This window comes from Macrosteles quadrilineatus, unplaced genomic scaffold, assembly GCF_028750875.1.
Source record: "Macrosteles quadrilineatus isolate MER2022 unplaced genomic scaffold, UCM_ALF_1.0 Scaffold_33__1_contigs__length_1397503, whole genome shotgun sequence".
NCBI classification, from domain to species: Eukaryota; Metazoa; Arthropoda; class Insecta; order Hemiptera; family Cicadellidae; genus Macrosteles; species Macrosteles quadrilineatus.
This window is the reverse complement of record NW_026542626.1, coordinates 515,868-538,634: the sequence shown is the minus strand read 5'-3', so window position 1 is coordinate 538,634 and position 22,767 is coordinate 515,868. Positions and strand designations below refer to the sequence as shown.

General features: G+C 35.3%; 2 protein-coding genes across 2 annotated transcripts in view; one reads left to right on the top strand and one right to left on the bottom strand.

Moving 5' to 3' along the window:
• Positions 1-22,767, bottom strand: part of LOC129005780 (ATP-dependent RNA helicase Ddx1-like) — a 112,390-nt gene that overhangs the window by 13,907 nt on the left and 75,716 nt on the right. Inside the window, exons 10-11 of the mRNA XM_054434789.1 lie at positions 20,065-20,205; positions 10,321-10,479 (exon numbers count right to left, since the gene is read on the bottom strand). Coding sequence (XP_054290764.1) covers positions 10,321-10,479; positions 20,065-20,205 — 300 coding nt within the window. The remainder of the gene's footprint in view (positions 1-10,320; positions 10,480-20,064; positions 20,206-22,767) is intronic.
• LOC129005778 (golgin subfamily A member 6-like protein 26) lies at positions 4,736-5,891 on the top strand. The gene has a single exon (XM_054434788.1). The coding sequence runs from the start codon at positions 5,157-5,159 to the stop codon at positions 5,817-5,819; it is 663 nt and encodes a 220-aa protein (XP_054290763.1). The 5' UTR covers positions 4,736-5,156; the 3' UTR covers positions 5,820-5,891.

Sequence of the window (22,767 nt, the reverse complement as noted above, 5' to 3'; positions counted from 1 at the left end):
ACCTTATTTTAAGAGTGCTGCGACCAAATAACACTTACACATAGTGGCTCTGTATAACTTAACATTATATCTCACATTTCACACATTCTGCAGTTAGGATAAAATCAGTCACGTGGCAAAGAACCCATCCCTGAGAAACTTTGATAAAAATACAAAATAAAATAAATACAATTAAATGAAATTCAGATTTAAGTCATTGAGACGTTACAAATTGGCACCCAACTAGGTGGCTTGATTTTATCACGGCTATAGATTATTTTGATGCAGAGATATAATTTACGAAAATACATAACACCTACACTTAGAGCACAAGAAGCACACTTAAATATGAGCCGGCAATTAGACGAAATCAATATGGAAGAATTATTAAGTCCTAATAATGACAATCCCGGAGATGACTTATACAGTATCGACAATCAAAATTTAGCGTCTGGCGACAATCTAAATCATAGTAACGTAACAAGTCCCAGTAGAACACAGCACACACACATGGACCAAACAATAATTAGGCCTATATTACAGACACTTGAAGAGTTTAAAGAACAAGTATTGTCACAATTTAAACAAACTAAACAAGAAATAGAAAAAGTTCGGAAGGATCTGACCATCGAAATAAGACAAATCGAATCCAAATTTGATACAAAAATAACAGAATTAAGGGAAGAAGTACACAACCATATTGAGGAAAGAATCGCAATGATTCAAGAGAATCAGGAAAGAATCAATAAGGAATTTGAGGCAAAGTTAAAAGCTGGGAATAGTGGGAAACCAGTAGGCCTACATATCACATGTCCTAGCACCATAGCTAAAGACTTACCAAAATTCAATGGAAAATCAAAAAACCCAAATCAATTCCTTTCTAGGCTGAAAAACTATTATAACAGGGAAAATGAACGAAGGCTTTCACAGGATGAACAATCACTGAATTTAGAAGAAATCCTAGATATATGCTTGGAAGGAACTGCAGCACGATGGTGGGATCTAGTTAGGACTTCAGTACACGATATTGAAGACTTTGAAAATATTTTATGAACAAATATTGGAATGAGGAGATTCAAGATGGAATTAAAACTAAATTAGACTTAGAAAAATACATACCAAGAAGGGGACTGACAAGAACAGAGTATTTCATCGACAGAGTAATACTGTTGCAAAATATGACACCAAAATTCACAGAGAGGGAAATAGTTCGTCGCCTTGTTCGACATTTTGACGAAACAATTCAACAGGCCTCCAGAGTGCAAAACATAGTTTCAATACATCAAATGGAGGAACTATTAAGTAGAGAAGATACGATAGAAATTAACGAATCTATACGGAACGAGGCAGAAAGGAATGTAGAACGAAGAAGTTCATACAGTCACAGACCATCAGGAAGAAACATGGATCAACGAGGTTCATTTAATCACAGGCCATCAGGGGACAGACACTATTTTGAAAAGAAAAATGAAAATAGGAGGGATCATTTCCAAAATAATTATGGAAATAGAAACAGCTATGATCACAATCAAAAACCAGGAGATAGTAACCGAGAAGAACCTAAACAAAAATATTTAAACTAGATAGCACTGGAAATAATGCAGGCCTAAGGGAAATTTTGACATCACCGGACAAGACACTTAAATTTTCAGTGCAAAATGAATTAGAAAATATTAGGCCTATAAATAATATTTATGTCGACAAAGAATTCTTACTAAATGACAACATCAATAATGTTGAAGAAACTAAACACATGTATCATGTACCAGAAATTGACATTAATTTTGAAAAAGTAAGTACAGTGTGTATATTAGACACTGGAAGCACTGTTACTTGTATGCAAAGGGAATGGTTTTTAAAAAATAAACACAATTTAGGAAAATATGAAGAATTTCCATTAACAAATACTATAATAACTACAGCAGTGAATCAGAAGTCCCAGCGAGTTAAGAGTATTATCTTAATAAATGCAAAAATAGGCTCAATAAGTACACAAATTCAATGTTTGATTATACCAAACTTGATTAAGGAAATAATAATTGGAATCGATACGATGAAAGAACTGAACATGGTTATAAATTTAAATAAAAACTATGCTACTATAGGAAAAGAAAACATCAAATTCAACAATAATTTCATTCAAAGCTTAAGATGCAATATATTACAAACAGGAGAATTCACTCAAAGTATGGATGAGAAGGAAGACAATCTATTAACTACAGAAAGAATTTCTGAAGAAATTAATAGAATTAGACATATAGATGATAAAGAAAGGAAACAATTATCAGGCTTACTTTGGGAATTTAGAGACATATTTTCAGAAAGGTCTGGGAGATGCAATATGTATGAACACTCAATTGAAATAAAAGAGAATCAACCTTTTAAACAAATGAATTATCCGGTACCATTTAAGTACCAAGATGCAGTGAAAAGAGAGTTAAATAAAATGATTGAAGAGGACATTATTGAAAGGAGTAATAGCCCATTTATAAACCCAATTGTAGTAGTTGTAAAGAAGAATAATGAAATAAGAATATGTTTAGATGCAAGAAAAATAAACAGTATGATTATTCCAGACCATGAATGTAATAGAGGAGTAAATGAAATAATGGCAAAAGGAAGAAGCACAAGTTGGCTAACTACACTTGATCTTACTTCAAGTTTTTGGCAGGTACCACTGGCTAAAGAGTCTAGAAAATACACAGCATTTATGTTTCAAGGAAATGTTTACCAATTTAAAGTTACACCATTTGGATTAGCTACATCTTCAGCAGCTTTAGTGCGAGCACTAAGTTTGGTACTCGGAGATGAAGTTGAAGATTACACTATGGTCTACATTGATGACATATTATGCCACTCCGAAACATTTCAAGATCACCTTATTCATTTAAGAACTATATTTACTAAGTTTAGAAATGCTGGAATGACCATTAAGTTTAATAAATCACTATTCTGCAGAGAAGAAGTTCCATTTTTAGGATTTATTATTACCACTGAAGGAGTTAAAGCCGATCCCAGTAAGCTTGAAGTTATAGAAAACTTTCAAAGACCTCGTAACCCAAAACAATTAAAAGGATTCCTTGGAATGATAAACTATTATAGCAAGTTTGTTGGCCAATATTCAAAGACGATACAGCCACTATTAAAACTTACATCAAAAAAGAATAAGTTTATTTGGACCGATATAGAAGAACAAGCTTTCCTAAATACTAAAAGATTATTCCTGGATACATGTATACTCAAACACCCAGATCCAAACAAGGAATACATCCTACAAACAGACAGTTCAGATTATGCTGTTGGAGGCCACATCTACCAATATAACGACATTGGGGAGAAAAAAGCAATTATGTTTATGAGCAGAACTCTTAAAGGAAGTGAACTCAATTATTATACAAGTGAAAAGGAATTATTAGCAATAGTATTTTGTTTAGAGAAAGCAAGATATTTAGTTTTAGGAGCAAAGCTTAAAATTATCACCGACCATCAGGCGTTAACTTTTCTAAAAACATGTAAACTTTTAAATTCCCGTTTAACCAGGTGGATACTTGCAATACAAGAGTATGATTTCACTATAGAACACTGTAGTGGAAAGGAAAACATAGTGGCAGATACTTTGAGTAGACAGAAAACAAGCAGTGAGCATGAAATGAAAATAGATCCTGGGTTAGCAATTACAATAATCCAGAGACAAGTCAATATGGAGATGATTGAAGAGCTCAAAGATATAAAAACACACCAAAGGCATGATCAGAAACTACAAGAAATATATGATTCAAAAATATCAAACAGTGAAGGATATGATAAATATTTATTATATAATGAAGTGTTGTTTAAGAAACATAAAGATGAATGGAAAATAATTGTTCCTGAACACTTAGAAGAAAAACTGATATGGGAATGTCATTTATACCACTTGCACTGTGGAGCGAAGAAATGCTTACTGATACTTCAAGAAACTTTCATATTTAAAAATATGGGTAGAAAAATTAGGAAGTTATTATCCTCATGCGATTCCTGTCAAAAAGCCAAAACATCAAATTATACAAATCAAGGTGTTATAAAGGGTATAAAATGTAACAAGAAAGGAGATCAATTAGCCATAGACTTTTCTGGTCCTTTCCCCACAAGCATAGGTGGAGTAAAATATATTTTGGTTATTACTGACATTTTCACAAAGTTTGTGAAGTTATATCCAGTAAAAAGAGCAACAACCGACATTGCAATAAAAAAAGTATTTGGAGATTACATCCCTAGATATGGGACACCTCACAAGATACAATCTGATAATGGGACACAGTTTAATAGTAAAAAATGGGTTGAAACTCTACAGGATAATGGAATTACACCGATCTTTTCTGCAGTCAGAAGACCACAGAGTAATTTGGCTGAAAGAATAAATAAAGAAGTGAATAGATGCTTGAGAACATATTGTCATTCTAATCAAAGCAACTGGGCAAATCATATACCTATTATTAATGAATTTTTGAACGAAATAACTCATGAAACAACGGGTTTTACACCAAATGAATTACAACTGAATGAGCGAAACAAACGTTTTTGGTCAGATATTTTAAATATGCCTGAACTCAAAGATGTACCTTGGGAAATAAAGTGTGAAATAGCAAGAGATAGGATTTTGAAGAAACAAACAAATAGAGCAAACAAATTTAATAAAAAGATAAAACATACTAGTTTCAACAAAGGAGACAAAGTTCTGTTAAAAAATAATTTAACATCAAATGCCGGTTATGGTGAAACAGCTAAACTATTTAACATTTATGAAGGACCTTATGAAGTAGTAGAAAAAATTGGTGAAAATACTTACAGACTGTTCTGCGACTACACAGGGCATTTTAAAGGACCATATCACATAAATTTATTAAAGAAATATATCTATCCCACACATTTACATTGAAAAATAATTACCTGTTAAATTTTAATACAAACTAATTTTTTTTTTACATTTATTTTTAGATGTTCAAGATTAAAAGAAGTAGAAGAGCTGGGAAGCACCGAGACAGAGGAAGAAAGATGTGGGAGAAACATAATGACAGAAGTTTTGCCATGTTAGTGCATGAGGCTACAAAACATCAGAAGAAAGAATAATTAAATGTGTTGACCCGAAGATTTACACTGAAGAAAGAGAAAAGGCAAGATTAGAACGACAAAATGTGATGAAGCAATTAGAAGACAAGCATGAGGCTACAAAGGTGTCAGCAGAAACAATAGTAAAATGTGTTGGCCCGAAGATTTACACTGAAGAAAGAGAAAAGGCAAGATTGCAACGACAACATATGATGAAGCAATTAGAAGAAAATTTGGGGTGGAAGGTAGAATTTGAACAATTTGCAGAAATCATGGAAAATGAAGAAATTAAGACAGCCCAGAAAGTAGTGAACATGTTAGAAGAAGAACTCAGAAAAAAGAAAGAAGAACTAAAAAAAGGAGAAGAGAAAAAAATGAAAGAAGACAAGAAGAGAAAATTGGAAGAGGAAGAGATGAAAAGAAGGGAAAAGGAGAAGAAATTGGAAGAAGAGAAGAAAAGAATGGAAGTTGAAGAACAGAAGAGAAGGTTACAAGGAAAAATCACAGTGGAAAAGAAGAAGGAAGAACAAGAGAAGGCAGAAATGAAGAAAGGAGAAGAAGAAGGAAAGAACAATTTAAAAAGGATAGATGATGAAGAACTAAGAATAATATTTGAAGAGATGATTCTCAATGTGAATCTAGTGCACTGGCTTGAGCCACAAATCAATGAGTATAAATTGATAAAAATAGATGAAGATGACGACGAAGACATTTTGGACTTAAGACCAAATTATATGGAAATAGAGGAGTAATTTTCAAAATAAAAAAAAGGACTATGTATTGTCTAATGTTTTGTATATATGTAAATATTTTTTTTTATTTTTCAAATTAGGGGACAATGTAATGTTTCAATTTAACTTACCGGTAACCGTTTTAGGCTATGTTATGCCTAGGCTAGGTTAGGTTTTTGTTAGATCAATTGTAATAAAAGTAGGCCTATCTCACATTTTTCATAGTTTAAATATTTCTTAATGTTCTTTAAATTACTAATGAAATAATGTTTCTAATAGTTTATTTTGTAAATAGTGGTAATAAAGAATATTTCTACCCACTTACCGTACCTAGGTTAGCTTACCCACTTACCGTATTTAGGTTAGGTTATCCATTGTAAATATTTCAGCAACACAATAACAGTTATGAATGTACATTACTATTTTATTTCACACTCAAAGGGATAAACATGTAAATTTAACAACTAACTAAATAATTAAAACATATTTATTTATTACATTTGTTTCAATGTTTGTTTACTAGTTTACAATAGCTTCTCTGACAGCTCGAGCTCCAGCCGACAGCAGCTGATGCATCAAGAACGATCAAGTGGGCAGCGATGACGTCAGGCTGCCGGAAAAGGAAGATAACTTTTGGTGGAAACATCTGGGTTTAAAGTTCTAGAACATTCCATGGTCTCCATAGCAACCAAATCGGGTATAAATACAGCAGTCCACGGGCCAGTCTTCACTTCACGAGTTGACAGTCAGCGCTGCGGGTTTAAACCATTTGCCAGGCGCAAATAAAACAATAATCAATAGTAATCAAATTTGTATTTGTAAAAGAAAATAAAAACAAGGAATAAGGTCAGTCCCAATTGTGTACTCATTTGAAATATTAATAAGGTAATTTGAATTAGACAAGTAAGTAGGATAGAAATTAGAATAGGCCTACACACAAAGCATTTGTCAGGCCCCGGCAGACCGCTGGTGCTGCGGCTTTAACACTCAACACTCACGCACATTCGGTAGTTGTCTGGCACCTTTTTTAAAGAGTGCTGCGACCGAAATAACACTTACAAGTAGTGGCACTAACAATTTAACTCCATACAAAGCATTTGTCAGGCCCCGGCTGACCGCTGGTGCTGCGGCTTAACACTTAACAAGCACGCATATTTGGTAGTTGTCTGGCACCTTATTTTAAGAGTGCTGCGACCAAATAACACTTACACATAGTGGCTCTGTATAACTTAACATTATATGTCTTATCAATCTTCTCTTGAAGATGAAAATTAAGAAGGAAAAAGATGAAAATAAAGCAAAGAGAAAAATCCAATCAGTTTGTAAAAATGTGACTAAAAAACCAAAGAAATGGAGACTGGCAGCGAAGAAGAGATCGAAGAAAGTGGAGGTAACTTCAATATAGACGAATGCTGCTCAGCCCCAAGTATTCCTGAAACCTACAAAATTGGTCTTTGGGTTGTAGTCACATATCCGAAAAAAATGGAGTCAGTGAAAAGTATATGGGCCAAATATTGTCCTTACACGATGACCGGACAGCGATGGTGAAATTTGTTACCAAGAAGGGTAACAAATTTGTGTGGCCTACACATGATGATATAGACACGGTGCCCCTTAAAGATATCATCACTACACTCAATGAACCTTCTTTCGATAGGAGAGGTTATCTTACCTTTGTAAATCCTTGTAAATGTTCCTAAACTCGTCAGTCTTCTTTAAAGATTACACATTTCTTGTTGTTTATTAATTGTTGGTACGGATATATGCTTATGCCAAATGTAGGCTACTTTTTTTACTTTTATCTTACCTTTGTAAATCTTGCGTTACCTTTGTTACACTTGTTACTTAGTACTTATCAATGTTCCTAAATTGACTAGTCTTCTGTTTAACATTTAATGGTGTAAATAAATCGTTTGTCTTATCAATGTTCCTAAATTGACTAGTCTTCTGTTTAACATTTAATGGTGTAAATAAATTGTTTGTCTTATCAATGTTCCTAAATTGACTAGTCTTCTGTTTAACATTTAATGGTGTAAATAAATTGTTTGTCTTATCAATGTTCCTAAATTGACTAGTCTTCTGTTTAACATTTAATGGTGTAAATAAATCGTTTGTCTTATCAACGTTCCTAAATTTACTAGTCTTCTGTTTAACATTTCATGTTGTAAATAAATCGGTTGTCTATAGGCTCATGTCACACATTACTCGGTGCTGTAGTCAATGACATTCTTCACTTTCAGCTGCTGTGTCTTGATACTCTATCGGTATGCTGCTGAAATCCATTACCTTAAAGACGTGATGTAAAGACGACTTTCCAGATCCAGATGACCAATTTATAGTTTTTACATTTCATTTCTGACAAATCTTTCATGGCGTCAACAATAATCAATAGGGATGGACGGGATTGAATTTTTAGTTCGGGACGGGACGGGATTTTTATTTCCTTCCCGATTTTCGGGACGGGACGGGATTTTTTTTCTGTGCATAAAAAGAAAGTAATGTATTGCAGTTACCAAAAAAGACATACAAAATCAATTTTTACCATTTGTGGCACTGATCTATAAAAACCAAAAAATGGGTAACAATTTACAGGTACCTATAGAAACTTGTGACTCGCGGGTCACGGGGTGATCGTCTGTATGACTCACGATCACGGTGCGATCGTCAGCATGACTCCGCGGTCACGGCGTGATCGTGGGTAGAACTCCACGGTCACGTCGTGATCATCATTAGGACTCCACGGTCACGTCGTGATCGTTGGTATGATTCGCCATCACGGCATGATCGTCGTTATGGCCGAGGTCACGGCGTGACTGTCTATATGACTCCGCGGTCACAGCCCGATCGTCGTTATGACTCGCGGTCACGGTGCGATCGTCGGTCCAATGATCGCGGCCACGTTGTTATGACTCCGCGATCACGGCGTAATCGTCGAAATGACTTCGTCTCCTGCGTTCGCGGACCTATCGCTCGCAATAACGGCGTTATCGGCACTCGCGAAGCGGAAAAATCACCGACGATCCGACCAAATCCCGTCCCAAAAAATTCCCGAGTCAAATGCAATCCCGTCCCGATAATCGGGAATATTTTTTGCCCAAAAAATCCCGAAATTTCGGGACCCGTCCATCCCTAATAATCAATAGAACAAATTGCTTACGGAAACGGTACTTTTATAAGCTTCTTACAATCTTTAAAGCTATTGTTTATTTTTACTAAGCTTTCTAATAAGTTATTCTGCAATGGACATGTGTTCATTAAAACCCAATAACAACACAAATTATACTTTTTTTATTAATCGAATGTTCAATAACAGCTGCCTGTCAACAATAAGATCTTAAGTGTCGATAATAAATTTTAAGTTGTCGGAATTAAGGTTAGTGTTGTTACCATCCTAGTCTAGATTAGCTATAATATTATTATTTTTAATTCTAAAAATGTATTTATTGGCTCAAAGTAAAGACAATACATCACAAAATTTGCCAAGATAAGAACATCATATATATTTTATTTTATACTAGCTGTAACCCGCGGGCTTTGCCCCGTTTTACTTCTTAATTTTCAAGATGATCTCCTTCGCATGGCTCAATCACGTCCTGGTTGAAGTTCGTTCGCTACGCTCACTCACCTGTAGGTTGGAGCTCGTTCGCTACGCTAACTCGCCTCCAGGTTGAAGTTCGTTCGCTACGCTCACTCACCTTTTGGTTGCAAATTAGTAAAAGAAATAATAGTGCTGCACCCTGTTGGTAATCCTTGTAACTTTAATGCTATTGAACATCATAGAACAGAACCAACTTGTTTAATTGAAACTGTTAAGTTTCATTAATTCCATTTCTCATAAGGTTAATATGGGAAACTCCAGAGCCACTTGGGCGGAGCCCAGAGGTCGGAGGGTAAAATCCTTTCTTAGTGGTTTGTTCTTTGTTACCATGGATACCATCAATCAATATTTACTTTTAAATCTCTCACCTCAAATTTTTGAAAGCCCACGGGGCAGAGCCCTAGGACAATATCGAAGCGGGAATAGTTCTATATGTATCCTCGGAGCTGTAGCTTCATGTGTGTGCAATTTGAGCCCAGTCGGTCCAGTAGTTTTTGAGATTAGCTCATACAAACACACACACACACACACACACAGACACCACCTCTTCTTTATAATAGTATAGATTACAAAAAAAATTAATGTAATTGAGATTGTGTCTTAGCCTGTTGATAATCGGTAGTTTACTTTATATAGAACAATTCTATATTGTACTGCACTATATGGTACTGCACTTGAACATAAAATGACATATATCTCATTGTTTACTGTATGTATTATACACTGAACTGTACCGTTACTACGGTACTGGAATGTGGTGATGAATCAGGATAAATTAATATTTTCTGGCTTTAGTTCCTTGATTATTATACTACTGAAGGATCCAATACCCTATAAAAGTTAGTAAGAAAGCTAAATCAAATCGAAGAAGAAATTGTCAAGGGAATCCAATAGCGGAGGTTACATTATTGTTGGTAAACTTACTGAAGGGCAAACCAGAGATGTCCAAGCCTCTAGCAGCGACATCCGTACAGATCAGGAACTTAACCTCTTGTTTCTTGAACTTCTCCAAGTTAGCTTTGCGTTCTGGAGGCTTGCGGTCCCCATGGAGACAAACACAGGAGTACGGGTTGTTGGCTCCACCTATAGAATCATCATCATATCATATCAACTGCAAGTTCAAATTAACTATAGTCTAGAAGTTATAGGGCTTGGTCTTAAAATCTATAGGTCGCCGAGATTGTATCTCGACCGTCATTTCACCAAATTTTCCTACTCGTGTTACATATATGTCAGAATCAGCTCTAGATAATGTATTGACAAATGTTTTAGATTATAAGATGAATGTTACTGGAGTGAATACCCAGATATCTGATCACGATGGATTATTGTTGCAGATTAGTTGACTAAATAATAAGTTCACAAACCAAAATGTTTTGACTCCAAATAAAATAACTGTAAAAGAAGTAAGAGACTTTAGTGAAAAAAATTTACACATGTTTACTAAATTATTAGATCATGAAAACTGGATAGATGTTTACAACGCAAATGTTATGGAGAAATTCGACACTTTTCATAGAATTTTTATGTTTTATTTTAATACATGTTTTCCTAAGTTTAAAAAACGATGCAAACAATCAAATAATATTTGGATAACAGATGATTTGAAGAATGAAAAATCTAAAATTGTAAACATGAGTAAAATGGCACGTAACACAAAAAATAAAATTTTATTTGATAAAGCCAAAAGTCTGAATAAGGATTTTAGAAAAAAAGTCATTGCTACTAAAAAGAAACATTTTGAGACTAAGGTTAAGCAATCTAGTAATGTATGTAAAACTACCTGGAAAATCCTTAATAATGAGGTCTCCAACAAGAAACCAGCATTTAGTAATATTGAAATAGATTTTAATCATACATTGTTTACTGATCCTGGAGATATTAGCTTAATATTTAATGATTTTTTTAGCACCTATGTAACCTCATCAATACTTCCTCACCTTGCACAAAATAGCAACACACATGTCAACAAGCCAATTCAACAAGTCTCCCAAACTAAATTTAGGTTAAAACCAGTCACAGATAGTGAAGTTTTAAAAATTATCAGTTCCTTTGATAACAAACTTTCAACTGGTTTTGATGAGATACCCATGACAATATTAAAGCATGCTTGCTATCAGTTAGTGAAACCTCTTGTGCATTTAATTAACTCATCTTTTGTTAGTGGATTATTTCCTTCTAAATTAAAAATTGCTAAAGTTATTCCTCTTTATAAAAACAACGATTCTAAAAAAATAACCAATTACCGTCCTCTTTCGCTATTACCTACCATTTCAAAAATATATGAGAAAGCAGTTTACATACAACTGACGAACTATCTGGAAACGTATTCTTTACATGATAATAATCAGCATGGCTTCAGATCAGGAAGATCAGTTACAACTGCAGCAATAGATTTTATAGAATCAGTAATAAACTCTCTTGACAAAGGTGAAACAACAGTTGGCATATTTTTAGACTTAAGTAAGGCTTTTGACAGTGTGTCACATACAATTCTTTTAGATAAAATCAGAAGTTTGGGCATTGATGGCATTTCGTTTGAATGGTTTAGATCATATATTTCTAACAGATATCAATACGTTGAAATTAAAAATTTGACAAATAACAGGTTAATCTCAAGATCTTCTCCTCTTACAGAGATTCACCATGGGGTACCCCAAGGGTCTATTTTGGGACCGATCTTATTTCTCATTTATATTAGGGATCTGTCAATTCCATTTTCAACTAGTTTACACAGTAGTAATATCTGCCTGTATGCTGATGATGTTACTTTTAAAATCAGCAATTCATCTTTATCAAATTTAGAAAATCATTGTTCTGATACTTTAAATATGCTAAATACTTTTTTAAATTCTCATCAGCTCTTGTTAAATTTAAGCAAAAGTAATTTTATGGTTTTTACAACAGGAAAAAGAAAACAAATTGTACAGCCTGTAATTCAATTTCAAAATAATAAATTGGAAGAAATCACCACAACAAGGTTTTTAGGATTAATTGTAGACAAAAATCTTACATGGAATAAGCATGTTGACCAGGTAGTCAACAAAATTACTTCTGGTATCCATGCTATTAATAGAATGTCAAAATTTTGCTCAATAGAAACCTTAAAGATTCTTTATTTTGCTTTTATCGATTCATCAATATCTTTTGGCATAAGTATTTATGGCTGTACCTCTAAGCAAAACCTGGATAGAATTCTTACTCATCAAAAAAGTGCAATCAGAATTATGTTAAATTTAGAATGGGATACTTCCGCTCGTCAATATTTTTCAAAATTGGGAATAATGACTGTGTATAGTATTTATGTTTTTCATACAATTTTACACACAAAAAAACTTTCTAATGCTAATTTGGTCCCTAAACTTGGTGATTGTCATAATTATTTTACCCGGAACAGAAACGAAATTGCTGTCAGTGTCCATAACTTGGAGCTTTATGGTTTCGATGAATTGTAGATTAGTTTTATTTAGTTATAAGCCTAGTGACGCCATTCAATGTATGCGACTGTATACCATATGAATAAAGATATTTTTTCATTTCATTTCATTCATTTCATTTCATTTCATTTCATTTCATTTCATTTCATTTCATTTCATACCGACGCGGCGCTGTCGGTATTAATTCCAATACGTTTGTACGCGAAATAATACCAACACTTGTTTGAAAACAAGTACAAACTGTCATAATATAATTCTGTTACTACTAATAATAAAACAAATCTTTATTTATTACACGTTTTAATATCATAGATACCAAACTAGCCTTTTTATTAGTTGAAGTTGTTGACATAATTATTAAATATTTTTATTGCCGTTGTTTTTTTAATTGTGGTAAAGAAGTACAAACTGCTATAACTTACATTTTAAAGTTGACAATGAAAACAAACATATATATATATATATATGTAATAATATAAACAACCAATGCTGCGTTTTGAATTTTTTTTTTTAGAATGCCTGCAACAAAAACACCCCCACCAAAGAAACGGAACCAGTATTCCAACGAAGATATGAAAGGGGCTGTTCTGGCGGTTAGGAGCGATACCGACACTGTGTTTTCCGCGGCAAAAAAATTTGAGGTACCTAGGGTAACGCTCCACAACAAAGTGTTTGGGCGTTACGACGAAAACTGCAAATTGGGTAGGAAGCCCATTCTCTCTCAGGACGAAGAAGACATCCTGAAATGGGTTTTGGCATGTAAGATGAGAGGTTTCCCCATTACTAAGGATCAACTTATCCATAGTGCTGGGCAGATGCTCACCAGCACGGGTAGGCCAAACCTATTCGTGAACGATAAACCTGGCCGACAATGGTATAAACTCTTTATGGGCCGCCACAAAAACCTTGCCGTCCAGTAGTGCCAGACCCTAACAACTTCACTTGCTGCCATCACTGAGGCTGGTCGCGGAGTAGGGTTGCGGAGTAGGGTCGCGGGGTAGGGTCGCGGAGTAGTGTGCAGAAGTGAAAAAGTATGCAGAGGAAAAGCAGTTGATGAGTGTGTTCGAGGATCCGCGGCAAATTTTCAACTGTGATGAGACAGCCTTCTTTCTGGCTCCCAAAACAGGGAAGGTTATTGCCGCAAGAGGAGACAGAAGTGTTTATAATGTGGCAGGTAACACGGACAAGGAAAATATTACAGTGCTTATAACCATTAGTGCAGACGGTGGCGTTGCACCACCAAGGCTGTTGTATGCCTACGAACGTATCCCGGTACAAGTAGGGATGGCTGTTCCAGATGGGTGGGCATTAGGCAAAAGTGAGGCAGGATGGATGACATGTGAGTCATATTTTGAGTACATGGCAAACACATTTGAGCCATACCTGACCGCCAACAACGTACTGCGACCAGTGATCATGTTTTTGGATGGTCATGTGTCACATATGTCCCTCGAGTAAGGCGAATTTTGTACATCTAAAGAAATTGAGCTTGTGACCCTTTTGCCTAATGCCACGCACATCTTGCAACCATTAGATGTTGCAGTTTTCCACCCTTTAAAAACGGCGTGGAAATAAGCTGTTGGGGAGTGGCGCTTTCAACATTCTTCACAAAAAGTAAGAAGGAAGATTTCCCGGCCATTTTACAAACCGTAATTAATTCCACCTTGAAGCCGGAAACCATTAAAAACGGGTTTAAAACTTGCGGCTTGCTAAGTTTGAGAGTCCAGACATTGACTTGACCAAAATAGTTGGGAACTTGGCCCAAAAACCAAAAGCAGAACCGATTGTGAAGAGAAATGATGAGGTGGAAAAGATCAACACCACGTTGGTGTATCTCGAAAAAAAGATAGGGAGTGAGAAACTGAAAGTTTTTAGGCTTGGTGGGCCTGTTAAGAGGCGGGGTGCATCTCACTTTGAGGTATGGAGGAACATTAGAGAAGATCTCAAAATTGCATTCCAATGATCTTCCCAACAAACCCGACCGTCCTGACGCCACGATTGATCACAACAAAGAATACGACGCCACGATTGATCCCAACGAAGAACTTGACGCCACCATTTTGCCCGAAGAAGCAGACGCCCCTAACGTTTTCACACCAGTTGTGGATCCAGACTTTAACATTGACATGTCTCTAGATGACTTGAACTATACCATTGTGCTAAATGAGGAGCTACTTGGAAGACTTGGGCCTCGGTCAAAACATGGTTGTTGAGTTGGATTTGCCAGTAACTGTTATTTCTGAACCAATTTTACAAGATCTACAAAACTCATCATTGGCTTGTCAACCAACCCCCTCCAAGCTTTTGAAGTCATCTAGCTCACAGGCTCTTAGAAGTGAAACGCCCCCGCCATCTACTTCTACTCAAGAAAACGTTAAAGACATCATACCATCACCTTTCAAGCACTGTGTTTTTTGGCCTGGTCCAAAAACTGACTCTGGCAAAATAAAAAGAAAAGGAACAGCGTGAAAATGCCTACAGTCATGACATCTGAAAAATGGAAGGTGTATCACAAAAGCCTGGCAGAACAAAAAGCGAAAAAAGCAAAATATTTAGAAGAAAGAAGAGAAAGAAGGCGAAATCTACAAGCCATGAAAGAACAGACCATGAAAGTAAAGAAAGAAAAGACGAGCAAAAAGAAACAAGAAACAGAAGAAGCTTCATCTGAGCTCGACGAGAATTAAAAGGCCCAACACAAAGGACATTGGTGTAGGACATTGGGTCGTAGTGCCATATAAAACTGTTAGAAACGATCAAGACAAGAAATTTATTGGTCAAGTGCTAAGTGTTCAACAAGACAAAAACACAGCTGAAATTAAATTTCTCACCCAAAAAGGAGGAAAATTTATTTGGCCTGAAGTTGATGACATTGACGATAAAGTCCCTCTTGCAGAAATAATAAACATTTTAGAAGAACCATTATTTGACAGACCAGGATATCTCACTTTTCGTAAGTAAACAACGAACAGTGAATCATCTGAACAAGGTATTTTGCGGGTCTGACTTAGGGGAGGTACGAATGAGGCATTTAGTTCAAAATTCCTCCGTGAACAGCGCTGTAGTAGAGAGCACTTTGGCAATGAAGGTTTACTAATCGCAAAAATAGTTCTGTACATAAAATAATCAATGCCTCAAATTCAATTTTATTATTTTTTAATTATAAAGTTAAACTATCATAACCTAACCGAACTAACCAAACTTGCTGATAAAGAAATAATATAACAAAAGTTTAGTAATCGGAAAAATAATTCTGTTTATTAAATACAACTAGAAATTGTTCAATTAAAATTTTATAATGACTTAATAATAAAATTAAACTGTATTAACCGAACCAAACCAACCAAACTTGCTGATAATAAAAAAATCTTGGACAAAAAGTTAATGCTACCAGCGGGATTCGAACCCGGGACCTACTAATTGTATATCAGCCCGGCACGCTAACCATTAGACCATCGAGGCCGATGACTATCGACTATTTTGTTACGGTAATGACGTTCCCTCAGCTAATAAGAAGCCCACAGCTGTCATCGTAGCCTCTTCTATACCTCCCCTGAGTAAATACCGTATTTTGCACATAAGCCACTACAGATATGTAGTAAATGTTGAGTAGGTTAAGTTAAACCCTTTTTTATTTGTAAAATTGCATTTTCTTCTTTGTTGTGCTGTAGGTTTAAATTCCTTTGCTAGTAATGTTGTTGTAGAGTCTTTTGTACATAAGTTGCTAAAGATATTGTAAATTTTGATTAGTCATAGTTAAACCCATTTAAATTCGTAAAATTGTATTTTCTTCTTTGTTGTAGGTTTTAATCCTTATTTGCTTGTACCGCTGTTGATGGGTTTTTGTACATAATGTACTACCACAGACTTTGAAAATATTGAGTAGCCTAAGATAAACCCATTAGAATCTGAAAAAAATGTAATTTCTTTTGATTGTGCTATAAGTTGTAATTAATATTTGTTTGTAATGTTGTTGCAAAGTCTTTTGTACATAAGTCATTACGGACATTGTGAATTTTGATTAGTCTTAAAAACCCATTTAAAGTCATAAAAGTGTATTTTCTTCATTGTTGTAGGTTTTAATCCTTATTTGCTTGTAGGCCTACATTGTGTATTGTTAATGGGTCTTTTGTATATTTTACTACAACTGACTTAAAATTTTTGAGTAGTCTAAGATAAACCCATTTTAATGCGTAAAAATGCATTTTCTTCTCTTCTTTGTTGTGTGATTTTATAGAATAAACAATGATTTTACGCAATATATAACGCAAATGATTACTTTCTACATCTATATCTATAAAAGAGGAACTATGTATGTATGTATGTATATATATGTGTATAAACGTTATGGACTCCGAAACCGCTCGACAGATTGTAATGAAACTTTCAGGCATTATTAAGCATCTTTCAAGGATGGTTCGAGTGAAGTTTGGTGCAGATCCGTCAAAAGTGCTCTGCCCCAGAGGGTTTTAAGTGGGCCAATCAGACTTTTTGATCTAGAATGTTTACAAATAAATATTATTTAAAAGCAGATGTTTACTTTCACCAACTGCGTTTGAATAACTACAACATTCTGTATTAGCATTAGTCATGATTTGAAATAGTGCCACAGTGTTTTTACAGATTGCAGCACAGAAAACTATTTTACTTTTGAATAAGTCCAAATGTATTAAACCCCAATCGCAGCACACCTGTGCACTTAACAACGTTTAAATTCTCCAATGTTAAATATTAAAACATAAAAACCTTTATAAAAGTACTGTATTATAAACAATAAAAGGGATGACTTTTTTAAATGTATGACAACAGCTAATTTGCAACCGAAAGGTGAGTGAGCGTAGCGAACGAACATCAACCTAGAGGCGAGTAAGCGTAGCGAACGAGCTAACCTGAAAACAAGTGAGCGCAGCGAACGATTTCCAACTTGAAGGTGAGTGAGCGTAGCAAACGAACTTCAACCAGGACGTGATTGAGCCATGCGAATACTTATGAAGTTAAGCGGGGCAAAGCCCGCGGGTACAGATAGTCTTATTATATAAGTTAACTTTTAATTGAGTATAACTCGGAAACTAAGCAAACACTACTCTAGCTGGTCATGGCGAAGCTATTGTCATCGGCTGCTACATATGTCGGTGCTAAGCAGTGTTTTTATTTTCGCCAGATGTCGATGTGTTTACTACTGATCACGATTTTTATTGTTAAAAATACCCTAACTTACTTTTTCTAAAGGTAAAGACATTTTTATTCAACTCTGAGCATGTTTTTTCAGTAAAAATACTAAGTGATTCTTGTTTAGCAAGATCGTCAAACATAACCTGTTAGTTAAGGGTAATGTTTGTAGGGAGGTGAATAACAAAATATTAAGATACGAGTGGTATTTGAGGAAATTGAAAACACAGGGAATCTTTAATAATTAGGACATGAGATGTCGGAATAGTTTTCATTAGAAGTTAAAACTAATGTTTTTATTTCATATTTTGGTGTTTTTTCATGGTTAATACCATAGCAAATTGATTTATTCCATTAAACACAGGTTTTAAACAATGTTAATATTTTTTATGACCTAAGACAGCTGATTTCTGGTCTTAGGGTGTAGGTATTTGGGGCATTTACCTTAGCTTTGTATAGGACGTATCTCTTGCAACCGCGTTAGTTTCGTTCTAGCAATTTTATTCATCACAGTTTCAATTATACAGTCCACTGATATACATTTCTACATCAATAAAATCATAGTTCATTTCAAAGTGTTAGTTTTTTTTAGCCGGATTCGCGATATCGTGCGAGTGAAGAGTGAAAGTAGTGAAAAGTGTGTTTTGGATTACCACCATCATCTTCACAAAAGTAAGTCCTCATTCCTTTTCCTTTGATCAAGCAAGCTAGAATGGCTGAAGGAATGAAAAAGATAGTCTCCAAAAGAGCGATCATCAAGTCCAAATTAACCAGATTAAAATATTTCCTCGATAGAGTTGACATAGACCAAGCCCAGGATTTATCTCAGCTGGAAGATAGAATGTCCATATTCAGGGATTAGTTATCGGAGTTTGTTTCAGTACGATACTGATCCCAACTTGGAGAGAGAGTAATTTGAGAATCAATATTTAAAACTTTTAGCTAAATCAAAAGCTTTAATTCCCAAGTCAACAGAAAATAGTGAATTGTTGCCACCAAATAGTCACCAATCCTCTGTGGCATCCCAAGTTAAATTACCTACAGTTAAAATGCCCACTTTTGAAGGAAGATATGAAGATTGGCTTCATTATCAGGAACTGTTTAGAACTCTAATTGATGACATCAACACCCTCTCAACCGCGCAAAAGTTTCATTATTTAAAATCTTCCCTTCAAGGCCAAGCCCTTAAAGTTATAGATTCGCTTGAGGTATCCTCATCAAATTATGAGATAGCTTGGAATCTATTGAAAAGTAGATTCAAAAACAAACGGATCATTGTAAACAACCATGTCTCTTCAATTTTCGATCTGAAGAGAATAGATAAAGAATCTGGTGTAGCTCTTCGTCCCCTTCTAGACTCTTTAAACCAACACATCAGGGCCCTAGCTTCTTTAGGTCAGCCAACAGAACATTGGGTTTGTTTGTTAGTCGACATAACAACTAGAAAACTAGACTACAACACAGTCAAGCTCTGGGAAAATCAGCCAGTCACAACTGAAATCCCTATGTTCAATGAACTCTCGACATTCCTAGAAAACTGTTTTAATCTTTTAGAATCAATTGAAACCAATAGACCAAACAAATAACGCTCTAAACCCCCAACTTCAGTCTCTAGTCAGCAGCAGCAGCACACCAACTTGTACTCTGTGTGATAGTAATCACAATTTGTATCAGTGTGGTAAATTTCTGAAACTCACTGCATCAGACAGATTTCAAATAGTGAAAAAACTAAGATTATGTATCAATTGTTTTTCTAAAGACCACCTGATTAGAGACTGCATCACTTTGTTAACTTCGCATAGCTTCGTATAGGACGTGAGAGGCAGTTCCCTTCACGTATCTCACTTTTAGTCTTAATTCACATTTAGTTACATTCTAGTTAGTTTCGTTCTAGCAATTTTATTCATCACAGTGTCAATTATACAGTCCACTAATATCCATTTCCTACATCAATAAAATCATAGTTCATTTCAAAGTGTTAGTTTTTTATTATTCCATAACACTGGTGCACATCATGCGCCACAACATCTCTTCTAAAACAACTTCTATAGTGTTACGAGCTCACCTATCTGTTTGAAATACTTTTCCAAATTGTCACAATCCAGTTTTGTGCGGCAAAAGATAATGGCTCGGTCCATCTTGTGACGATCGATAGCTTTCACACAGTATTCACCTTTCAGAAGCTTAACAGCTTCAGACAGCGTTTCTGCAAAATAAAATGTACTGTTAGAATATATGTGGTCAGAATTTCACTCACAAAGTGGAAAGTACAAAGCAATGTGACATGTTAAATGTAAACTAAAGAACTGTTAAATTAATCATGATCATAGGAACTTTTACAAGGAACTGTGGAGTGTAAACTTTACCCCGGGAAACTTTTGCAAAGGAAACAGCTTGTTAGCATGAAGGATGTAATATATCAAGGCCCCACTATAAAAACAGGCCATGCTGCAGAATCTACAATGTCACACTTTTGGATAGATTCAATGCCATATCCCATATGTTCTAGGCAAATAATCTGGCTGTTTGTCAGATTTTAATGGTAAGATTTTAGTACAGCTATCCACCACTGTGACGTAGTGTTGCGCTGCCTGCGCTGCAGCATGGCCTGTTTTTAAGTGGGGCCTTGAATATATCAAGCAAAAAAGGGATGGGTCATCTATATTATATAAAATCCAATGTATGTTTGTCATTTTGGTTCTTTATGTGTTACCAAACCGGTCATCCGATTGTGATGAAACATTGGGAAGTTGTTCTATACACTACCAGATTTCTGTACCATTCCCGTTCTAGAATTCCCTTGGAGCACTGTCCAAGTGGCTCTGGAATTTTCCATGTTTACCTTAAAATGTGAATTCATATTTAAAAAGATTCTTTGCATTTTTACAGCTGTTTCAAATAATAAACCAATAAGCTGGGTTCTATGATGTTCAATAGCATTAAAAGTTACAAAGTTTAACAACAGAGTGCAGCACTTTTTTTCTCCCTGTAGCAAAGCACGGGTGCAATAGCTACACCAAATAAACCCTGTAACTTCATAAAAAGTATACCAATTTCATATTCTAAACCTTTATCTTTAGTTCTTGCTGTTACCACTGGCCAACCAACTTAACATAAAATAGTATTAGTTTCTGTTAAAAAATTAATACAGGGTGAAATTACAGCAAACCTGCTACTCGCCCGATTTCCAACAGATTCAGATTTTTTGTCACAAAAGTGCTTCAGAATACTGGCTCCTTCCAATAACGAAAGTGTGCAGAAAAACAAATGCATACAGAACTATCAAAAAACATAAGTGTGAAATAGACGAATTGAGAAAGAAAAAGACTGGAAAGATATAAAAAACAATGGCTGTGGCATTGGGCGTCATGATGTCTGCCACTCTCAGGCTGCGTGGAACCGATTTTTTTTAACATGTGATTTGTCAATCTAGTGGGAATACCTTATTATTATAATGCTGTTGAATTTTAGGTTATGGCTTAGGCTTATGTAAACCAGCGTGCCTTGTGTTTATACAATATACTGTATTGTGTTTTCCAAACATTAATGTGATATTTTATAACTATCGTGGTTTGTTTCAAAATCAATAGGCCTAATAATGAAACACAAGCAGATTCACCACAAGATGTTTTTGACGAAACACAAGCAGATTCAGCGGTTAGTATTACTGCTGAAACCACCATTAACGATCTTACAGACAATATACAAACCCCAATTGTTGTAATTCCTGGGCCTAGTGGTGATGCTTCAAATACAGGTAGGCCTATTGATGTTGATAAAAGTAATGACCCAAGACCTAGGCCTACGAAAAAAGGAGGAGGGTTCAAAAACCAAAAGTAACCTTTCCTTGGATTCATGACACAGATTTTACCCCTCAAATATTTGATTTTAACAACTCCAATATTGGAATAAATCCTAATGTGGATTTGACCGAAATTTCAAAATGTTTCCACTCGATCTAGTTTCCCACATTCTAGAACAAACTAATCTGTATTTCAATGAAGTGGTTTCTCACCTAGAAAACGTTTCTCTAAATTAACTAAATACATGGAAACCAGTCGATGAACATGAAATGCTTTGTTTTTTGGCATTGTGTGTTCTAATGTCACATGCCAGGAAAAATGAAATTATGGACTATTGGTCCACTGATAAATTAATTGAAACCAAAATCTTTAGTGAAGTTATGAGCAGGAATAGATTTCAAGCCATACTTCGAATGCTGCATTTCAACAATTCGGCTGGCACCAACCCTCAATTTCTTGGCAGATTACATAAGATTAACCCTATTCTGTGCTTCCTGAACGAACAAATGACCGATAAAATCACACTGTTTGAAAAACTTGCCATTGACGAGACTTTGTTTTTATACAAAGGTAAACTATCTTTCAGACAGTACATACCGAAAAAAAGGGCAAGGTTTGGCATCAAACTATTCGTCCTATCGGACTGTGACACAAGCTTAGTGCTTCACATTTTGCCATATGTTGGAGCAGAGACAAATCTAGGTTTCCCCGGGTATCACGGGACAAGTGGTCCTAACCCTTTTAGAACCCTTCTTTGGCTTAGGCCACAAAGTTTACCTAGACAATTGGTATGTAAGTCCGTGTCTAGCAATGGAGCTTTTTAAACACAACGTAAACATGTGGGGAACCGTGCTGCCAGACAGGCAAGGCTTGCCCAAAAAGCTACCGCGGATACCACATGTAGGTGATGTTGATGTTCACCATACGGACATAATGATGTATGAGAGATGGCAGGATAAGAGGGA